Source organism: Bos indicus x Bos taurus, chromosome 2 (assembly GCF_003369695.1).
Source record: "Bos indicus x Bos taurus breed Angus x Brahman F1 hybrid chromosome 2, Bos_hybrid_MaternalHap_v2.0, whole genome shotgun sequence".
NCBI lineage: Eukaryota > Metazoa > Chordata > Mammalia > Artiodactyla > Bovidae > Bos > Bos indicus x Bos taurus.
Window position 1 is genome coordinate 34,060,078 of NC_040077.1, and position 22,200 is coordinate 34,082,277.

The 22,200-nt window shown below is 36.9% G+C and overlaps 1 protein-coding gene across 3 annotated transcripts in view; it reads left to right on the plus strand.

Moving 5' to 3' along the window:
* Window positions 1-1,716: 1,716 nt before the first annotated feature.
* Window positions 1,717-22,200, plus strand: part of FAP (fibroblast activation protein alpha) — a 77,674-nt gene continuing 57,190 nt past the window's right edge. The window contains exons 1-5 of one of the 3 annotated variants that reach the window (XR_003514074.1): window positions 1,717-1,910; window positions 2,242-2,326; window positions 19,565-19,663; window positions 20,854-20,948; window positions 21,867-21,941. Coding sequence is in view for 2 of the 3 variants with exons in the window: in XM_027559270.1 (XP_027415071.1) it covers window positions 1,905-1,910; window positions 2,242-2,326; window positions 19,565-19,663; window positions 20,854-20,948; window positions 21,867-21,941 (360 nt within the window). In the remaining variant the exon portion in view is untranslated. The remainder of the gene's footprint in view (window positions 1,911-2,241; window positions 2,327-19,564; window positions 19,664-20,853; window positions 20,949-21,866; window positions 21,942-22,200) is intronic. The other 2 variants (XM_027559270.1, XM_027559262.1) reach the window with 2 other exon arrangements.

The window sequence follows — 22,200 nt, forward strand, 5'->3', positions numbered from 1 at the left end:
GATTTCTTCTTAGATTCTGTCAAATGAGTTTCTTATAGACACCCACACTTAACTGAAGTCCTAAGTGGTACCCAGGCAAGTCACATGTCAGTACATTTTTAATTGCTAAAGCCAAGAGTAACCATTTTAATTATGCCCTAATCATTACTACAGTCAGTTCCTCTTCAGGATGTAAAGTCGTGGAAATAACTCACTAAAAAGCACTTGGAGACTTTGGAGCCTTGGCAGCTGGAACAGAACTTCTGAGAATGCGCTGTGTGAACTTTCCAAAGAAGGCAATACATGTGAGAGGACCCACATGGTAGCAGCAGTTCATTTGGAACCTGGCTGGTGGCTTTTAGCTTGAATTTGAGGATTTCACAAGCACACGGAGATGCCTACATGTATATAGCACAACTTGGATGTTTATCTCAATGATTGCTCCAGTTTGCAAAGAGCTGGCCCCATCAACTGCAAAGGAGGGAGGGCCGCCTCTCCAACCTGGGGTGGCTACATCTCGCTGCCAGTAAGTGCTTCATGACTCATTTTCCTCAACAGAATTTTCATAAGGCTGGAATTCAGGGAGGGATGTCTGGAGAATGTCTGAAAGGAAGTTCACAAGCCACTGTCCTGCGCTTTGCTGGAGAAAACCTTCCATGGTAGTCAGACCGGTTGACTAAAGCAAACAGCAAATGATTTCAGAAACATTTCCTCATTACTGTTCATGAAAAATCCATGAAAGTTCACCATGAAGTTTGTTTTAGTCAGGTTGAGACCCATGAGTGGGGGAAAAAACACACAGTAGGTTAACAACTGTATTTATGAGGAACAACAGAATCTATCCAAAGGAGTTCCATTGAAGCAGCCAACATACACTAATAAACTGGTATGTGTGTGCATGTGGACGTGTGTGTGTTTTAATTCAGACTGATGTCAGATGATGTCAGGTTGACCGATTGCTTGGGATTTATGCAAATTTAGCCAAAATGAAATTATACATATGACTTACTTCTTTTTTCAAATGCTTTTTATTTATTTTAAAGGCTTTATAATTACTGTTCTCTCTCAGAATATATTCTGAGAGGGAAGCAAAAATATCACTTTTGCAAAGCCATGTTCATTCTTTCAAAGGTCTGCTGGTAAATTATTCTTACTGATCTTTCCATCTTTCTGGCCTGTGCATACACACCTAACCCATACTAAATTTCACCAGATGGCATTTTAATTCTTTAAAGTAAAGCAGTCGTGGGTTTAGACAGTTGAATTTTTAAACTTCTGTATTTACTGAAAGTGCATATGGTGCTATATGGACAAAGAAATTGTGCTGAAAGAAAAACATTTCTGTCTGCAGTACCTCATAATCTCCCAGAGAAAGAAAAATTGCAGTAACATGGAGTCTGTCTTACAAAATCTTATGTGGCTTTAATCTTCTTCCTCTGCTAAAAGTTAGATATATGTATATTATACACACCTTAAAGTTATATTTTAAATTCTTCTTTTGGTTGCAAATAGAAAGGTTATCCAAAACCCCATGACTTTCCAATATGATTCATAAGTGATTTCTAGAAGAAAATGAAACATAAACCTAAACTTGTTAAAAAAATATTTTAAAAAAACCTCTGTATGTCAACGTAAGCAGATGTTGGTGTAGAATTTACAAGGATAAGAAGGCTATAAAACCTCCCTTGAGCCACTCACAGTTCATTTCAAGGCCAAGAACGCCCCCAAAATCTGTTTCTAATTTTACAGAAATCTTTTGAAATTTGGCACGGTTTTCGAAAGTCCGTGGAAAGAAAAAAAAAAAACTTGCCCCAGCTTCGACTTCCAACTACGAAGACAGACCTGCTTCTTTCAACGGTTTTCACAGATCTGTTGACCCACGCTCTGAAGTCAGAATTAGCTAACTTTCAAAAACATCTGGAAAAATGAAGGTTAGTATATGTAGCCTCAGATACTGCTAAATGATGGGGGCTGGCTGAGTTGAGCACAATCAAGAGTTTTCTGTTGTTTAGAAGGTGAGGATTTGTACATAAGTATGTACTTCCTGGAGTGAGTTAGGATAGGGGAATTGTTCTAAATATACTGTGGAAACATTTCTCCTTGCAGGGCTGGAAGAATTCCAGCAATTATAGCCAGATCAGTGGAAGACAATCAAAAGCTTTATGGGGAGGGAGAAAGCGGATTTAAATGTAAACAAAATCTTGCCATTTCTACTATTTAGCAGAAACCATTCATATGTCTAATTTTCTTTATTTTATGTAGACATGGTTAAAAATTGTATTTGGAGTTGCCACCTCTGCCGTGCTTGCTTTACTGGTGATGTGTATTGTCTTACGTCCTTCAAGAGGTAAGAATTTTCTCTATTTTGCTCGGTCTGCCTAGAACAGTTTGGAAAAAGCAGTAGTGCATGGTGACAAGAGATTGAACATTTCCTAAGTGCTTATTTTCCAAAGTAACACTGTTATTTCTAAGAAGACATATAAGCTCCCAGGTATGTTGTTGAGCAACCAGAATCACTGAGGAATTGAAGGCATAAGTAGCAAGAGATTTCCAGTATTACTTCTGCAATAGAAAAACCCGAGCACTCTCTGTAACACCCCGACGTCTCTCCAAAATACATGCTAAATTCCAAGCTTTGACAGGCCTTTAGAGACAGTATTTTTAACTAACATTGCTTTTCATTATTGGATTGCCTCATGGAAAGTAAAGATGAGTAAGAATGGAAAAGTTAAAACAGAATCTATGGAAATTTTTATTATGAGTCTTTCCAAAAATTTAGGGAGGCAGTCAAGAATAGAGATCTCAGGAATAGCTGCATAGAAAAAGTGAAATTGTTGTTCTAGATGCAAAAGCCAAGAAAATAAAATTAGAAGACTAAATATTATTAAGCAAGCATTATGTTTAGTTTTTAAATTGACCCTTTTTAAACAGGCTTAGATAACATTGATCTCACTTTGCTGAAATTCAGGAGACTGATGTTGGGACTAGTTTGGATTTAAATTAAGACTTTGTTTATAAACCTTTCTGTGATATCAAGGACATAGGTTTTTATGAAACTATGTAAAGAAGCTTACGATCTAAAACAGGAAAAATGTACAATAATAACATGTCTAGCTTTGGAGTCTAGGGAAAGGAAAAATGTTTGCACCAACATTAAAAGCTTATGATAGCTTGTGATAACTTATGATAGCTGAAGTGGGAAATACCTCTGGTTAAAAGCTAACTGACAATAATGGAAGAACAGTGGCAAGCCTTTAGCTGAAGAAAGTGTGAGTTCTGAATTATTTATTGCTTTAAAAATGAAATATAGGAAAATACTTTGAAAAATTAAGAATGCTCATGAGATTTTCACAGAATTGCAAAATGAGAAGGTTAACCAATAAGATAAAGGCAATATGTCTTCAGTGTAGATCTTCAATACTCATTCCTCTCTGCGAGCACAAGATTATTCTGAGGCTGTTGATTGAAAGAGATTGTGTGAGTCTGTATTTTTTGTACTTTGTCAAGTTAAAATTGTTTTCAGACCAGTGTCTCACCTCATTTTGGGCCCATATTTTCCTCAAAGCAGCAGTGGTCAGGCAGTGCATTAAGTCCTATCCTATTGATTCCTTGAATGCTAATACATGCAAAAATAACACCTAATTTTTAAAGGAAACTCCCCAATACTTGAAATGGACATTTTGCTCCATCAGAAACAAATGTGCGGGAAACACAAGTGTGTGGATTTTAGGGGGACTAAGATCCCACATGCTGCTCAGTGTGGCCTAAAAAAAAGTCAAGAAAAAGTATGTGGATTTTATGGCGAACCTGCCTCCATGTCTAGAGGCAAGGGTGAGTTGCATTTGCACTTTGGAATTTGAGTCATTATTTCCAGTAAGAAATATATGACAGTTATAGTATATAAAAGTGAGAACATTTTGAGAAACTTAAAGACCCACTTACCAGACACTCGTTCATTTGTTTGTTGTTTAGTGGCTCAGTCATGTCCGGCTCCTTGTGACCCCATGGATTGCAGCACGCCAGGTTTCCCTATCCTTCAGCATCTTCTGGAGCTTGCTCAAACTCATGTCCATTGAGTCAGTGATGCCATCCAACTATATCATCCAATGTCATCCCCTTCTCCTGCTTCAATCTTTCCCAGGATCAGGGTCTTTTCCAGTGAGTCAGCTCTTTGCATCAGGTGGCCAAAGTGTTGGAGCTTCAGCTTCATCATTGTTACATATAAACAAATGAAGTCCCACTCGTTAGTCCCACTCAGTTAATTGAGTTTCACCTCTGCCCATCATTGTGCTAGTTGGGGAAATAAGGGTACTGCATTTAGACTTTCGTCTGAAAGCATGATTAAGAACGCAGTATGGATGCTCAGTCATTACCACCAGTGTGGGATCAGGCATTCACTTAGACCACTGGGCCACTTAAATCACTAGGTCTAAGTGAAATAAGCAGAGGAAGGGCTTTTCCAAGGAGAGGGTAGGTCCCAGGAACATCAGTATGAGAATTAAAAGAGCTTTGGGGGAATTAGGCAGGATTTTAGGAACAAATAGGGTAATGGGGTGATAAAATGAGAAAGATCCATCTAGCTCACTCACATAATCATAAAAATAACAGATAACTATTTGGGGACTTCCTAATTTTCCCATTTTTTATTTTTACCCAATGAGAAACACGTGTGAGTTCCCACACCTTAGACTCAAGCTGTCCTCATTGGCCTCAGCTTACTCCCCTCCAACCAATTCCTTTTCTTTTCTCCTGTGTCTATTTTTTCTCTTGAGGTTCTTCCCAAGCATCATTCCTCTTCCTATGTGAAGATACAACCACACCAAGAGTAGAAAGTAAGCTTCTCATCTTTCCCTCATTTTCACCAACCCTGAAGACAAACACAAGACTTTTTTATTTAAGAGATATGCAGAAGTGACAAAATAAAAGCCAGACAAGCAAAAGCTAGAATTGGAAAGTAACAGAGGCTCCAGAATTTTGCAAGTAAATTCTATATGGCCTTGCTTCATGATTTACAGTTTCTGAATTCCTGAACATTTGTGAAAGGACTTAGGGGAGCTATCTGCACTTTTCTTGATTTCAATTGAGTATAGAGTTCACTACATGAGCAAACACTCAATAAACATTAACTATTTTTTTTTCTAAAATTGCTAACATTTTGTGGCAGCTTAATAAATGGTAGCAAGCATCTTATTGTGTTCTCCATCCTAGTTCACAAAGATGACAGCTCCCTCTGTGTGATGTATTTTTTTTTTTTCTCAACAACGCTCTTCTTAAGTCTGAGAGTAGGGAGCAGTTATCCCTGAGTAGCACCCATGTTCCTATCCTCCACCTTTTTGGATCAGAAACAAATTTTTTCAGGAATTTTGGTTGCAAGGCAAGGATATTGGCAGCTGTAAGGCAAAAGCAGGAGAGAAGAAATGAAGAAGAAAGGAAAAGGAAGCTGAGGTGGATGGGAGTAGAGACTAAGGCTGAGCGAGGGAGAAAGAAAAGAGAGATTATATAGTGTGGAGAAGTCGGGTTCTTCTGGGCAGGGCCTCCAGTGCCTGCATTGAAAGGAGCTCCACCTTTAGCTAGCGTAGCTTCAGATCTCCTTGAAAGCCTCTTGTCGACTTCTGCATACTTTTCCTTTTATTATTTTTTTATTGTTGGTTTTGGCCTGCAGTATTTTATACAAATTTGCATTAGTTGTCAATTTTTTTAAATCATAAGATTTCACATAAAAATATAGATTTTTTTTTTTTACTTCTTTTTAAATATTAGATCTGACAACATTGGGCCCATGGGGATAGTTGACTCAGAAGCAGGTGTTGTCTTTAGGTTGGCAATGCATTCTCCAGTTTGCTATGTACCCCAATATAAAATAGAAAATGGAGAAAAACTTTCAGTTTTATTTGCATAAAGTAACATATTCACTTACAACATCTACTTGACTCCTATAAACACTTGGATTTTTAACTCGTGAGCTGAAGAAGTTATAGTGTTCCTCTTGTGATTAAAAATAACCATCTACTGAATTAGAAAAAAAAAAAAACAGAGATTAGCATCCCATAGTTATCCATTATCCACAATGCCTAGTCCACTGTGGCTTTTGGATACTTTGGTTATTTGTTCAACAGTTATTTATTGAGTACATTCCAGATACCAGGCACAGGTATATGGCATGAATGAAAATTCTCTGACCTTACAAAAGGACAGTCTGACAATAAACAAGTAAATAGTGAATTAATAGAATATTTAAAATTTGTAAAAGTGCTACAGAAGACAACTGGAGTGGGGCTGTGTTAGACATCCAGGGTTGCCATAACAAAATATCACCTGGGTGATAATAATAAAAAACAAAATAAAGCCTGGGTGGCTTGAATAACAGAAATTTCTATTCTCACAGTTCTGGAGACTGGAAGTCTCAGATCAAGGTGTAACTGGGTTTAGTTTTTCTGGGGGCTTCCCTCCTTGGCTTGTAGATGGATGCCTTAAGCTTTGTCCTCACATGACTTTTTCTCTGTGTATGTGCTTTCCTGGTATCTCTTCCTCTTTCAGTAAGGACACCACTAGCTTCATCAGATTAGGGCTCCGCTGTGTGTTCTTGTATAATCATAATTACTTTGTTAAAGCACCTATTTCCAAATACAGTTCCATTGAGGATTGGAGCTTCAATTTATGTATTTTGAGAGGACAAAATTCAGTTCATAACAAAAGTGGCTAGGGAAGGCTTCTCTGAGATGATATTTGAGCCAAGACCTAAAGGACAGGAAGGATGCAAACTGGAGGCTAGATCCTCACTGCAGAGGGAAATGCAGATACAAAGTCTCTGACGTAGGCAAGTACCTGGGAAGTTCAACCTGTGCGGCCAAAATTATGTACCCAATGAACACAGGAAAAAAAAAAATGTGCATATAGACTTATGAGTATACATACACATTTATAAAATTTATAGTGATTGCTTACTTAGGTAAGTAATAACCTTATATAATTATTTCAGAAGGTAATCTGAATTCACAGATGATTTAGACAGAATATGGATCAATATTTTATAAAGACAAGTATCATTTAGAATGCCTATATTTTCAGCAGAAATCCATTGTTATTGTTACTATTATTGTAACTATTACTAGTACTGTAATCTCAACAACAATTTTTTGTAAAGTAAGATATATGTGAGACCAAATTATCATCAAAGGAGATGTGAATTTGTTTTTAAGGCTTAAAATGTTCCCAGTATCAACATTCAGAACTGTGAAACAGAATATTCACTGTTCTTTTGGAGGAAATATGGGGAAGTCTAAAGGGCTGAATAAAAGATTCAGAAAGTTCATGGACCTAAAAGAGTTTTTAGTTGAGTGTAAATATCAGCCTTGCAGATTGTATTTCTCTACTTTGCTCTTGGATTTTAAAGTCACAGAGGATGAATCTTGGCAAATTCTTTTTGAGTTTTGTCAAATTCTAAATAATTTGAAAACAATCCAAGTTTTTGGATGATTCCCATATTGCAGAGGAGTTTACCTGTCTCTGATTTCCAAAGTGAATTGTGTTACAACTACACAAGAATTTACAGTCATGCATACACCTTGAAAAAAACAGGTTCTAAAGCTCTAATTTGGAATATGAAATCAAGGCCAAAGGTTTTTTTAACAACAAGAGACAGTCAAACTGAGCCTTAAAATCTAGGAACATGCTAGGGTAAATTAAAATAATATTTCCATGGGATAATCAATATTAATGAGTCTTTTATTTACTTATTGCTTATTTTATGTAAAGCAAAGAACTTACTTTTTATTTCAGTATCCTTGTGAATTAACAAAAATTATGTAGTAAAAATGGAATAGCTTACAATCCTTATTAACCTTTATCCCTGTGAATAATAAACAAATAGAGTTGCTTCATATCTAAATTAAAATTTTCTCCAACAGATTATGGTTTTTATACTTGGTAGAAAAACTGATGAGATAGTACTCCTTAAAGGAACAGGTTAGAAAGACTGTATATCAAAAAAAAATCAGACAACTTAGATGAAAAGAACAAATTCCTGTAAAGATAAAAACTACCACAATTCACTCAAGAGTAAACAGAAAACCTGAATAGAACTATAACAACTGAGAAAATTGTTTTAATGATTTTAAAACTTCCCACAAAGAAAACCCCAAGCCCAGTTGACTTCACTGGTAAACTCTAGAGAACATTTTAAGAATTATTACCAACCCTTCACAAACTCTTTCAAACTATAAAATAGAACACTTATCAATTCATCTTTAAGGCCAGATGCTGTGATACCAAAACCATACTTCTTTACATTACAAGTAAAGAAGTTACAGACCAATAGTAGTTACAGACCAATATCTATTATGAATATAAATGGAAAGACCCTCATCATCTACTAGCAAGCCAAATCCAGTAATGTATAAAAAGGATTATTCACCAAGATCAAGTGAGATTTATCCCAAGAATATAAGGTTTAACATCCAAAAATCAATTACTATAATGAGTTATATTAATAGAAAAAGAGACCAAAAAAAAATATGGTGATTTCAATAGATACAGAAAAAGGATTTAACAAAATACAGCCCCCTTTCATTATAAAAACACTCAGCAGACTGGAAATAGGAGGAATTTCCTCTATCTGATAAAGGGCATCCACACACACACACACAAAATCAGGGTTAATATCACACTGGTGAAAGTCAGTGCTCTTTCCCTAAGATCAAGAATAAGATAGCATGTTAGTTCTTATTTCTATTAAATGTCTTATTGACAGTTGTATGGGCTTCCCTTGTGGCTCAGCTGGTAAAGAATCCACTTGCGATGTGGGAGACCTGGTTTTGATCCCTGGGTTGGGAAGATCCCCTGGAGAAGGTAAAGGCTACCCATTCCAGTACTTTGGCTTGGAGAATTCCATGGGCTGTATAGTCCATGGGGTCGCAAAGAGTTGGACATGACTGAGAGATTTTCTCTTTCACTTTTTGGCAGTTGTATCCAGGGCAATTAGATAAAGAAAGAAAGAAAAAGTATCCAGATTGGGAAGGAAGAAGCAAAACTATATTTACAGATGACATGATCTTGTTTATGGAAAATCCTAAGGAATTCACTAAAAAATAATGGAACTAACAAGCAAGTTGAGTAAATTTGCAAAACACAAGATTAATATATATAAATCGTTTTCCTATACATTAGCAATAAATAATACAAAAAGATATAAATAAATGAAAATAAATCCTATATTTATAGATCACAAAACAGCATTTTAAAGAAGGCAATATTCTCTAAATATGTCTGCAAACTAAATATGACCCCTATCCAAATCCCAGACCATACTTTCTGCAGAAATTTATAAGGTGATTCCAAAATTCACATGGAAATACAAAGGGTCAAGAATAGCTATCTTGAAATGGAAGACTGAATCTGCCTGCACTACAGGTAGATTCTTTTCTCACTGAGTCATTAGAGAAGCCCACAGCTTCTGGGAAGCCAAAGGACAGACATATCCCCTAAAGAAGATATTGTGCTTGTTGCTGAGTCACTAAGCCGTGTCTCTTTGTGACCCTATGGACTCAACATGCCAGGCTTCCCTATCTCCTAGAGTTTGTTCAAACTCATGTTCATTGAGTCAGTGAGCCATCCAAATATCTCATTCCCTGTCACCCTCTTCTTCCCCTGCCGTCTTTATTTTCCAGCATCAGGGTCTTTTCCAATGAGTTGGCTCTTCCCATCAGGTGGCCAAAGTATTGGAGCTTCAGCTTCAGCATCAGTCCTTCCCATTAATTTCCTTTACGACTGGTTTGATCTCCTTGCTGTCCAAGGGACTCTCAAGAGTCTTCTCTAGCATCACAGTTCAAAGTCATCAATTCTTCAGTGCTCAACCTCCCTTATGGTCCTACTCTCATGTCCATACATAACTACTGGAAAGTAAGCAATAACTTATGAAGAGACTCAACATCATTAGTCATTAGAAAAATGTAATTCAAATTCACAATGAAGGGATTTCCCTGGTGATCCAGTGGTTAAGAATGTGGGCTTTCACTGCAAGGGGCCCAGGTTTGATCCAAGGGAATTAAGATCTTGGGTGCCAAGAGATGTGGCCAAAAAAAACAAAAAACAAAAAAACCCGCAGTGAAATACTAGAAATGAAATTGCAGGTGTAGCAAACAGATATCCATTACAGCCTACCTAGTGAGACATAGCTTGGCCTTGGAGGTTGTAGTAGAAATAGAGAGGGTAGAGAGAGATTTGGGACATAGAATTGTCAGACCTGGGTGCTACACAAAGGCGGTAAGCAAAGAGGGAAGGCAAAGATAAATCACGGGTATTTGAATTGAACAACGAAGTGGATGATAGTGCCATTGACTTGGAGAAATCTGGAGCAGCAGGATGGAATTCCTGTTTTTCTGAGCTTTAGACATACTGATTTTGAAGTGCTTGTGAAATACACAAGTGGAAATATCATCTAGGATTCAAAGAAGAAATCCAAGTAAATTCAATAAAAGTTACATCACAATTTAAAACAGAGATTAGAGGAAGATGAGATGGCAAAGGAGACCGAGTGGTCCTTCAAATATAGACCGGGTTTACTTTCATCTTCAGGGTCACCAAAACATTTGTCATTTAACACCATATGGCGCTAGTGATAAAGAACTCACCTGCCAATGGAGGAGACTTAAGAGATGAAGGTTCAATTCCTGGGTTGGGAAGATCCCCTTTAGGATGGCATGGCAACCCACTTCAGTACTTATGCCCTGAGAATCCCACATAGAGAAGAGCCTGGTGAGCTACAGTCCATAGCATTGCAGAGTCTCCCACGACTGAGGTGACTTAGCATGCACGCAAAGTAGTAAAGATCACAGGGTATGGTCAACATAAAGCATAAGAACATGGTGCATGCATATATTCTCAGTCACTTCAGTTGTGTCCAACTCTGTGACCCCATGGACTGTGGCCTGCCAGGTTCCTCTGACCATGGGATTCTCTACGCAAGGATATTAGAGTGGGTTGCCATGCCCTTCTCCAGGGGATGTTCCTGACCCAGGGATTGGACCCGCATCTGTTATATCTCCTGCATCGGGAGGTGGATTCTTTACCACTAAGCCACTTGGGAAGCCCTTACTGCTCTAGAGATCGGGGGTGGGGGGGGGGGGTGGGGGGAAAGCCCCATTTAACATAGCACAAAAATAATATAATACACAAAATGAACTTTTAAAAACCTGACAATTCCTTTGAATAACTTATATTGTTTAGTGTTATCTACAGAAAGAACCTTGCAATATTCTTTCAAAACCAAGAGCTACTATATTTTTCAGTGAGACGTTAAAAGCTTTATAGCAACCTCTTTGCTAATATTTGACGAAGATCAAATTGTCTCATTTTCTCTTAATGTTCATTTTGAGGTATAATTATCCTACCTCCCCTTGTGTGCTGTTGGATTTTTGTGTTTGTTTTGTTTTGTTGGTGTTTTATTACAGTGTGCATTCACTTTAAATCAAAAGGTAGTGGTAAAGCGCCCAGTCTCTAAAATCAGATGGAGCTGGATTTAAACCCCAGCTCTGTTATATATTAGCAAGTTATTTTAACTCTCTAGTTTCCATTTCCTAATCTTCAAAATGGTGTTGATAATAGTACTTCTGTATCAGAGAGTTGCTGTGAGCGTTTCATAGGACTATACATGTAGAGTGCCCCATACATAGAACTTAGTATAACACTTTTTGTTACTGGTCTAAAGCTACCACAGTCCCATTTCTTCAAAATTGTCAGCCTTTGCCCAAATGTAATATTAGTTTTAAATAGTTTGTTCCCCACCCTTTTATTTCCAGCATTTACTCCTGTGGTGCTCACGCCAGAAATAAACATGACTTGATGCGATGGCTGGACATACTGCCTATTGAGGACAGTATCATTGTAGAGCAAGCAGAGAGACAGATGCGGTGTGCTTGGAAGTCCATGTCACTCCGCTGAGATGGCCTCATAAGCATCAGTTTCAAAATCAGTATGAAAGTGAGAACAAAAAGACCTACCAGCCATTTATGAGCCGACTATAATAAACCATGTTTTCTCATTTAGTTTATGATGAATATTAGAACTGACATCTGATGTCTCTGCTCTGACAGTTATTGTCAGTTTTTCAAGACTAGAAAATTAAATGACAAAAACAGAATCCTAATAAAGAATAAATACAAAATTTTAAGAAAGAATTAGGAGAATAGTGAATCATTACTTGTGAATTATTTCTGTGAATTGTAATTTTTTGGATTAGTAATTGAAATAATTGCCATCTTTGTTTCACTAAGTTGAAAATGCAAATAATTATTGTTAATTAGAGTGTTTAAGCAGTGTATGAGTAATTGTAAAGATGAGCCAAATTGACTCTAAGGGCACTATCAGGAATTAAGTGTTAAGCGAGTGTCAGTTACCAGTGGAAGAATGATATGCTCTCAGAATTCATTTATACTTCTGCTCAACTACTTTGAGTTTAAAAATTTCAGATGGCAAAACTAAACTTTCAAAATAATCAGGAGATTATAATTCAATATTAAAACATTATTTAGAAAAAGTAATGAAAATCCACGCATTCAATTTTTTAGGTGACTAGAACTTGTTTGGTGTGATTGATGCCATAGTGATGCATTTTATACTGATTTACACATACAAACACAAATAGAAGTCAGCAGAGAGAACGTACCTAAAGAAGAATCCATCTGGCGATGAGCAAGAGGACTGAATAGAGACATAAACATTACAAGAGACTTTGAACATTCCTTGAAAGCCATGATCAACATTAGCTGTGGGGAGTCTGTCCATGAGATGTAAATTGCTATGCAGGCCAGACCCATCCACCTACCAGGAGTTCATAGGCTGTGAGAAATTCAACTGATAGGTACAGGAGAACACTGAACCAAGTAGATTCAGTGAAATCACTAAATTTGGATTCTTTGAAGAAGACTCACCAGTGGGACTTGAACAAAAATGAAAATCAGGGCCTTATCCCTAATTCTGAATCAGTAGATTTGAGATAAGAACTAGGAATCTGTTTTTCAAACAAGTGCTCCAGCTAACTCCAAGGACAAAATTTTGATATATTTTAAAATGATGTCCAGGTAGAAGAGTTTATATATGAAATTTACAACATGGACAGGATGGTAAAAAGTAAGGGCAGGTGTATCTTTGGGGGAGGATTAGTTAAAAAAAAAACACACACACCTAAAATAAAATCTGTACAGTTGATTTATTTTTTCATTCGACAAATATTTATTATTCTTTCACTATATGCCAAACACGGTCCTAGCTGGTACAAAGAACCAGAGATTAGATTGGAAATTCTAAGTACATGTTTTATAACTCTTAATATGTGATCTAATCCATCATCTTAGAGCAGGTACATTATTCTATTATGAACGTGTGGTCATTTTAAGCAGAAAGAAAAGAATGCCTAATGTAAATTTTCCCCCATCTGATTCAGTAGAATCAGCCTGACTTCAGGACAGGCTGACACCTTTTGACCCCTGGCTACACCCCATGCAAGGTTAGGAGTAATCACCTATCCCAAAGCTCTATTTCCCCTATTTCCACAAACCCTATTTCCAGATAAATACAGCTGGCTCCTCTTGATGTGTTCAGTATAACACCTTATCTCTTCCTGAGTGCTGTATAATTAATGCATATTTAAATTGTTTCACAGATATTGAGTCAATGTGACATATGTTAAGTTCTCTAGATCATTAGCATTTATAGCTACTATCAGTTCAGTTCAGTCGCTCAGTTGTGTCTGACTCTTTGTGACCCCATGGACTGCAGCATGCCAGGCTTCCCTATCCATCACCAACTCCCGGAGCTTATTCAAACTCATGTCCATCAAGTCAGTGATGCCATCCAACCATCTCATCCTCTGTCATCCCCTTCTCCTCCCACCTTCAATCTTTCCCAGCATCAGGTTCTTTTCCAATGAGTCAGTTCTTCACATCAGGTGGCCAAAGTATTGGAGTTTCAGCTTCAGCATCAGTCCTTCCAGTGAATATTCAGGACTGATTTCCTTTAGGAATGACTGATTGGATCTCCTTGGGACTCTGAAGAGTCTTCTCCAACACCACAGTTGCATAGCTACTATGCACCCATTTAAAATAAATGACTGGCTGAGAAGTAATATGACATATACCCTTACTCTCACATAACTTTCCTGGATAATCTAAATTAGAGGTTACAAAGAGTAAATAACTAATCCTTGATATTTTCTTGAGAAATCTGATAAGAATCAGCATGATTGTTAATGTTAAAGGAAAATGAGTAGGAATTTTAAAATAATTTGAAATTCTTATTTTTTAATAAATTTTATTTATCCATATGTGTGATATCAGTACTAACTGTACTTATGATCATGATTGGACTATTTCAGTTATGGAGCCCTAGGATAACCAAGATGTTCCAAGTATAACTGATGAATTCCATTACATTAGAATAAAAATTAACCTTTATATACTAATAGCTTAATCTGAAACTACATTTCCTATATTGTCAGGGGATGTTCAACTTTAAAGAATCCAATATGTTGCACTTTTTTTCCTTTGTGTGCCATTTCTCAAGGATTCTCTGTTCCTTATCAGTTCCTATTCCAGGAACAAGTAGAGCTGGATGCAGTTCTCAGGACTGAGATCATGGGAAATGGTACCTGCCTGGATTCCTCTCAGTGGCTCCCTTCAATGACTTTTCAGTGTCAGCAACCTTGTGTGTATTAGACTATCCATTTTCATCCTTTGTAATGACTAATTACTTTACTAAAGATATATAACCTGCATTTCTGCTAATAAAATACCCTTGTTCCACTAGAGACCCCATGTCGTTCTTTCTCTCTCTCCCTCTGGCTAATTCTCTGGAGTGCAGAAACCTGCTGAGCTCACTTTCCTGCCTGGGCTTTCAAGACCTCTTCGAGAGGATGCCCTGTGCCTCCATGAGTGGTACAAGCCCTGTCCTAGGGCTTTATTGGTTCTCTGCGTAATCCAGGGAATATTAGCCTCTTTCTCTCTTTTGCTTTCTTATCAGCGACTCCAGACCACCAGGTTCCGGTCCATTAAAGGACCGCAACACTACATTTTGATTTTGTGTGTTTGTGCTTACTCAGTTGCATTCAATTCTTTGCAACCCCATGGACTGTATGTAGCCCACTGGGCTCCTCTGTCCATGGGGATTCTCCAGGCAAGAATACTGGAGTGAATTGTCATGCCCTCCTTGCTGTGATTTTAGTAGATATTTTTTTTAAATCTCAGTGACCAAATTAGTTTGTAAAACACAGATCAAAAATATTTATTTCAAGAATATGATGAGCTATAACAATAACAAAAGCTAACATTTGTTGACTGCCAAGCATAGTTAAATGTTTCACTTGAATTAGCTCATTTAATTTAACCTTCTATAAAAATGAAGACTAATTATAGCTAAGAACTTCTCAATTAAACATAATTGCAAGTAAGGAAAATTATATTCAAGGATACTTAAACAGGAAAATCTATTATATAAGTCATTAGCCATAATCAAAGCATTATTCATGCTAGACAAAAAAGATGTCACCAAGATTATATTAATTTATTGAATTAATAACTAAAAAAGTTTTTAAAAAGCAGTTACCTAAGTTTTCTTGGTATTCATAGTACAGGGATTCACTAAGGTAAATTTTTTTCATCTGTAAGTTCAGTATTGTAAAGACACAAATTAAATATATCTCAAAAGAAAATAATTTCCACTTTAAATAGTACTAGAATTTTCCCTTGATTATTTAGAAACAGATTGCAATTTACTCTTGAAAGTTAAATAAAATCAAATTAAAATACTTAGCAATTATACTAATGCTATTGTAGTAAAATGGTATTTTATTCATTGAATGGGAATTACCAAATCAGTGGTATGAATTTTGTACAAGATCATTTAATTAATTAGAAGCACTTTCATTACAAATAATTGTATAGCATGTAGAACTTTATTTAGGATACAAAGTACCTGTACAAATGTGATTATTAGAATAATCTAATTTCATTCATTAAGTTATTTAGTGTCTGGTTGCAAAAGGGTTCATTAGTCACTCATGTTCTTCTAGCTACCAGGATAATGTTTAGTAAATTAAGATAACTCATGGTCCTAATAAAAAGTTGGAGCATACTTACTTCAGTGTGAATCAGTTAAAACCTCCAAAAATGCTATTATCCAGTTGGTCCCTTGGACCTTATCATATGGCAGTTTACTTATGTGATTGTATAGTTAATAGAGCATATTTTTTCTCAAATCCCAAAATTTAAAGTGGTAGACCTGGAAAGTATTATCAACATTTTCTAGTCTGGTCCTTTACATTATAGGTGAGCAAGCTCTGATGCCAGAGATTGTCTTACCCAGTATAGGAAATTGGTAGTAGAAACATTCTGTAAAGAAGAGGGCACAGATCTCATCCATCCACCCATCAATCCTTCATTTCATGTATTCATTCATTCAACAAGTATTTATTAAATGCCTATTATGTTCTAGACCCTGGGGATATGGTGGTGATCAAAACTAGACATGGTCCCTGGCCTTACATGACTCTCTTGAGAATACAGTGGGAGGTAATGAAATGTGAATAAAATAATCACTCAAATGCATACAAGATAACAAACCAAGACAAGTATCCTTTGAAAGGGGAACCTGACCTATGGTACTGTATAACAAGGGAACCAGACCTAAACCAGGGGGTCAGGAAGGGCTTGCTAGAGGACGTGGCTCTTATTAAGCACAAAGGGCTGAAAGTAAGTTATAAGGAGAAGGGAGAAGGTGAAACGAGGTGCAATGGCTCTAGAGAAAGAAGTAAATATTTGAGGAACAGAAAGTCCAGCATGTTTGGAATCTAGAAGTAGTGAGAGAAGGGCAAGAAAGGGCTGGAGAGATAGATCATCCCAGATCAGCCAGTGCCTATTGTCCAGACTAATGGTTTTGTTCTTTATCTTGAGAGTCTTGAAAACGTTGTGGAAGAGTTTAGCAGGAAGATAAAGTTAAAGCTCATCTTTGACAGTTTTATTTTTACATGAGCAAATACCAGATTTGTATATCCTATCCAGGGCATAGGACACTTTCCTACGTTTTGGTTCTATAAGTGATGGTCTGGAGAAGGGGTAAGATAGGAGAAATGGAGGACAGGAATATGGATGTGAAGAAGGATTGGAAGTTGGTCACCATAGTTTCTGGTGTAGCAGACCGTTGCCAGGCTCTACAATGAATTTGGTCTGAGAATGGAAATCACATTTGAAACATATAATTGTCTTGGAGGGTTCAAATACACCTGAGTTTTGCTTGTGGTTTGCGAACTACTTTAGATTAGTTTTTATATGGAAAACCTCTACTCTTGGAATTTCCAAGGTCAATTGTATAGATGATGTGGTTTTCTTTTCTTCTGGTCCACTTTGTCTTTATAAAAATCCCTAGCCAGGATAAGAAATTATCTGCATTCATTAATGTCTCTCTTGAGATGTCTGAAGGTAGGGATTCTGGCTGATGTCACCTGACCAATTGGGATGCTAAAATACATCATTTATAAGTCAATAGAAATCTAAGTCAAGCATGTGTGAGGAACTACAAAGAACTGCTTAAAAGACTGAGTTTTTAGTCAAATGTGCATGGGCTTCCCCTGTGGCTCAGTGGTAGAAAAACCACCTGCAATGCAGGAGCTGCAGGAGATGTGGAGCCGATCCCTGGGTTGGAAAGATCCCCTGGAGGAGGAAATGCAACCCTACCCAGTATTCTTGCTTTGAGAACCCCATGACAGAGAAGCCTGGTGGGCTACAGTTCATGGCGTCTCCAGAGTCAGACACGACTGAAGCAACTAAGCATGCGTGGTCTGCAATCTCAGTTTTGTAAGACCTAGAGTTGTTGGAGCCTCATCTCATCTTCCTTCTTAAAAACCTCTATGACCCACCTCCCAGAATATTGGAAATAAAAGCAAAAATAAACAAATGGGACCATATTAAACTTAAAAGCTTCTGCATAACAAAGGAAACTATAAGCAAGGTGAAAAGACAGCCTTCAGAATGGGAGAAAATAATAGCAAATGAAGAAACTGACAAACAACTAATCTCAAAAATATACAAGCAACTCCTACAGCTCAATTCCAGAAAAATAAATGACCCAATCAAAAAATGGGCCAAAGAACTAAATAGACATTTCTCCAAAGAAGACATACAGATGGCTAACAAACACATGAAAAGATGCTCAACATCACTCATTATCAGAGAAATGCAAATCAAAACCACTATGAGGTACCATTTCACGCCAGTCAGAATGGCTGCGATCCAAAAGTCTACAAGTAATAAATGCTGGAGAGGATGTGGAGAAAAGGGAACCCTCTTACACTGTTGGTGGGAATGCAAACTAGTACAGCCACTATGGAGAACAGTGTGGAGATTCCTTAAAAAACTGGAAATAGAACTGCCTTATGATCCAGCAATCCCACTGCTGGGCATACACACTGAGGAAACCAGAAGGAAAAGAGACACTTCTTGTGTACCCCAGTGTTCATCGCAGCACTGTTTATAATAGCCAGGACATGGAAGCAACCTAGATGTCCATCAGCAGATGAATGGATAAGAAAGCGATGGTACATATACACAATGGAGTATTACTCAGCCATTAAAAAGAATACATTTGAATCAGTTCTAATGAGGTGGATGAAACTGGAGCCTATTATACAGAGTGAAGTAAGCCAGAAAGAAAAACACCAATACAGTATACTAACGCATATATATGGAATTTAGAAAGATGGTAACAATAACCCTGTGTAAGAGACAGCAAAAGAGACACTGATGTATAGAACAATCTTTTGGACTCTGTGGGAGAGGGAGAGGGTGAGATGATTTGGGAGAATGGCATTTAAATATGTATAATATAATATAAAAAACGAGTCGCCAGTCCAGGTTCGATGCACGATACTGGATGCTTGGGGCTGGTGCACTGGGACGACCCAGAGGGATGGTGTGGGGAATGAGGAGGGAGGAGGGTTCAGGATGGGGAACACATGTATGCCCGTGGCGGATTCATTTCTATATATGGCAGAACCAATACAATATTGTAAAGTTTAAAAATAAAATAAAATAAAATAAAAAATCTCTGAAAGTTCTTCACTGCCTGAAGAATAATGTCTCTGATGTTCAGCGTGGTCTCCTTCACACTTCTCAAGTTTTTCCCACAACATGTTCCTTTCGGGCAATCAAACTACTTCTCTAAGCCTCATTATTCTCTCTATAAAAAAGGAAATAACACTGGTAGTCATTAGGACAAAAGTTAATGGTGCTGGTGGTAAAGAATCTGCCTGCCAGTACAGGAGACATGAGATGTGGGTTCAATCCCTGGGTCAGGAAGATCCCTTGAAGGAAGAAATGGCAACCTACTACAGTATTCTTGTCAGGAGAATCCCACGGACAGAGCAGCCTTAGTGGGCTACAGTCCATAGGGTCACAAAGAGTAGGACGTGACGGAGCATCTGATCAAACACACAAAAAACAAGGATTTAGCAATGGCAGATCTTTTCTTTATATGATATCTGAGAGATATCTGAGTTATTAATCTTCTTTTAAGTAATGATATGTTTCCTCCTTCCCCAAAGTTCACAACTCTGAAGAGAGTACAACACGAGCACTCACACTGAAGGATATTTTAAATGGGACATTTTCTTATAAAACATTTTTTCCAAATTGGATTTCAGGTAAGTGAATTATTTTTTACATTTTTTTAAATGTGTGATTTTAGTGTTTTTAGTGCCAGCACATCTCTATTGTAACATAAGCCACCTTAGTTGAAATGGATTAAAAGAGCAATTATTTAGATAAGTCAAGTGGCCACCAAAGCATTTTTGACAGAACTACTTAGACAGGATTTGCTCAATAATAATGATGCCAGTTGTAGTTTTAGCAGAACAGTAAAATCTGAGAATGCATTGTTAGAATAAGCTGAGCATAGGCTATAGCTTTTCAGAATGGGAAATAAGCACCTATTTAAAAGAGGTCATGAGAATTTTACAAAGAGAAATTCCATTGTTAATCTAGATAATCTAAGAAATGAACAGATCCTACCCTGAAGACAAATCCTTTAAGGGCCATAAAATTGATATTTGCATATAGTTTTTCAAAATAGTGTGTTGTTAAATGAATCTAATCAAACAAATGGTAAGAGAAACTAATTGTGTACATTATAATTTATATCCAAAATGCCACTAAAAATTGAATATTTTTTTCTCTTTAGAAAATAACATGCATATAAATAGGTTTTAAACTAAGTCAAAAACAGCCTAAATGGAATGTGTGTATATATATATATATATATATATATATATATATATATATATTTGCGAAAGAAACATGCCATTTTAACTAGTTTATTCTCCTTATAATGAATAATTGAAAAAGACTCTGATGCTGGGAGGGATTGGGGGCAGGAGGAGAAGGGGACGACAGAGGATGAGATGGCTCGATGGCATCACCAACTCGACGGACGTGGGTTTGGGTGAACTTCTGGAGCTGGTGATGGACAGAGAGGCCTGGTGTACTACAGTTCATGGAGTCCCAAAGAGTCGGACACAACTGAGCGACTGAACTAATTAATGCAGAGAAAATCCAAGTTTATTCCTAATCATCCTGAACTGGTAAAATAAGGCTTCTACTGGTAAATACAGTATTTTTGTATAAAGTAGAGGAAAGCATCCTTTCCTGTCTTCCACCATCAACGTACTGGTTTTTTTTTTTTTTCAACTTATTTTAAATTTGACAAAGCAATGTGTAGTGGACAGAGAGGAAAAAAAATAGTCTGTCTATAAAATAAGAGAGGTGTTTCTTTGTTATAAATATATTTCTTGCTATGGGAGATCATTTCAAGTTTTGTTTTCCTTCTTGTTTAAAGGACAAGAATATCTTCATCAATCTACAGATAATAATGTAGTATTTTATAATATTGAAACAGGAGAATCATATACCATTTTGAGTAATACCACCATGGTATGTATCCACCATCATCTTCCTCCTCAAAAACCTCTGCCAGCTCTTCACTGACCAAGGAACAGAGTTCAAACTCGGAGCACTTGATCTGGACCCAACTTGCCTTCTCAGCTGTCTCCCACCATAGTTATCCTCCAATTCTCTCTTCTAGTCACACTAGGTTACTATCCTTGCCTCCTCAATTACTAGCATTTTTCTTCCTCTGTAGAACTGGTATCCCGTGAGATAAGAGGTACAAACTCAGTTCTTCTGGCTAGGCAAATTGAGTTCAGATCCTCGCTCTCATTTACTAGTTATGGGGCCTTGGGGTTCCACATTCTACCATCCTCACTGTGCCTCAGATTCTTCTTCTGCTGAGTAGGAATAATAATACCACTTTGGGTTAGTATAAGAATTAAATAAAGGGACATTTGAAAGTGCTTAGAACAGTGCTGAGTAAGAGCTCAGTGACTAGTCCTATGGTACATACGCACACACTGCTCTGTCCTAGACCCTCGGACCTCCTGCTTTCTCTACCCTCAAGAGCCTAGTAATCTTTTAGTCAAGCTTGGCTGATATTTCTCCTTCTCTGGGCAACTAATGATCCTCTCATTTGCATTTAATCACTTCTTCCTCAAAATTTTTGCAGTGTTGTATTTACCTCTCTCTTATAAAACTGTCTAAATTATAATGTTATTTATTTACAAGTTTAATATTATAAGCCTCTTAAAATCACAAAGTGTATCTTATTTATCACACCGTCATCCCTTAAAGTGTAGTAAATTTCTTTGTATATGGTAGGTATTACCTAAACTTCTAAAAAATTACTTTTAATGTATATGTGGCACTATATTAATGATATAATATTCTCTTAGAACTATAAATGTATATGGCTCTGTTATTTTTTCTGTATTCTAATCAATTTCTTCATAATTTCAGAAAAGTGTGAATGCTTCAAATTATGGTTTATCACCTGATCGGCAATTTGCATACCTAGAAAGTGATTATTCAAAGGTATTGGCAATTTAATTTGGATTTGTCTGATTACATCTCCTATTAACCCACAGACTGGTCTATAAAAGAGGAAACAAAAGTCTCTTTATCTCTAAATATTTGAGAAATTAATGCAATTCTAGTTGAATCCCCAAAGCATAACAGTAACATACAAGTAATTCAGAATTTGGTATTCTTGTCTGGCTATCATCAAGTATTAAAAATTACTTTCATGCTGAGGGAAAAATTTATTTTGGGGGCACTGATATTCATCATAAAA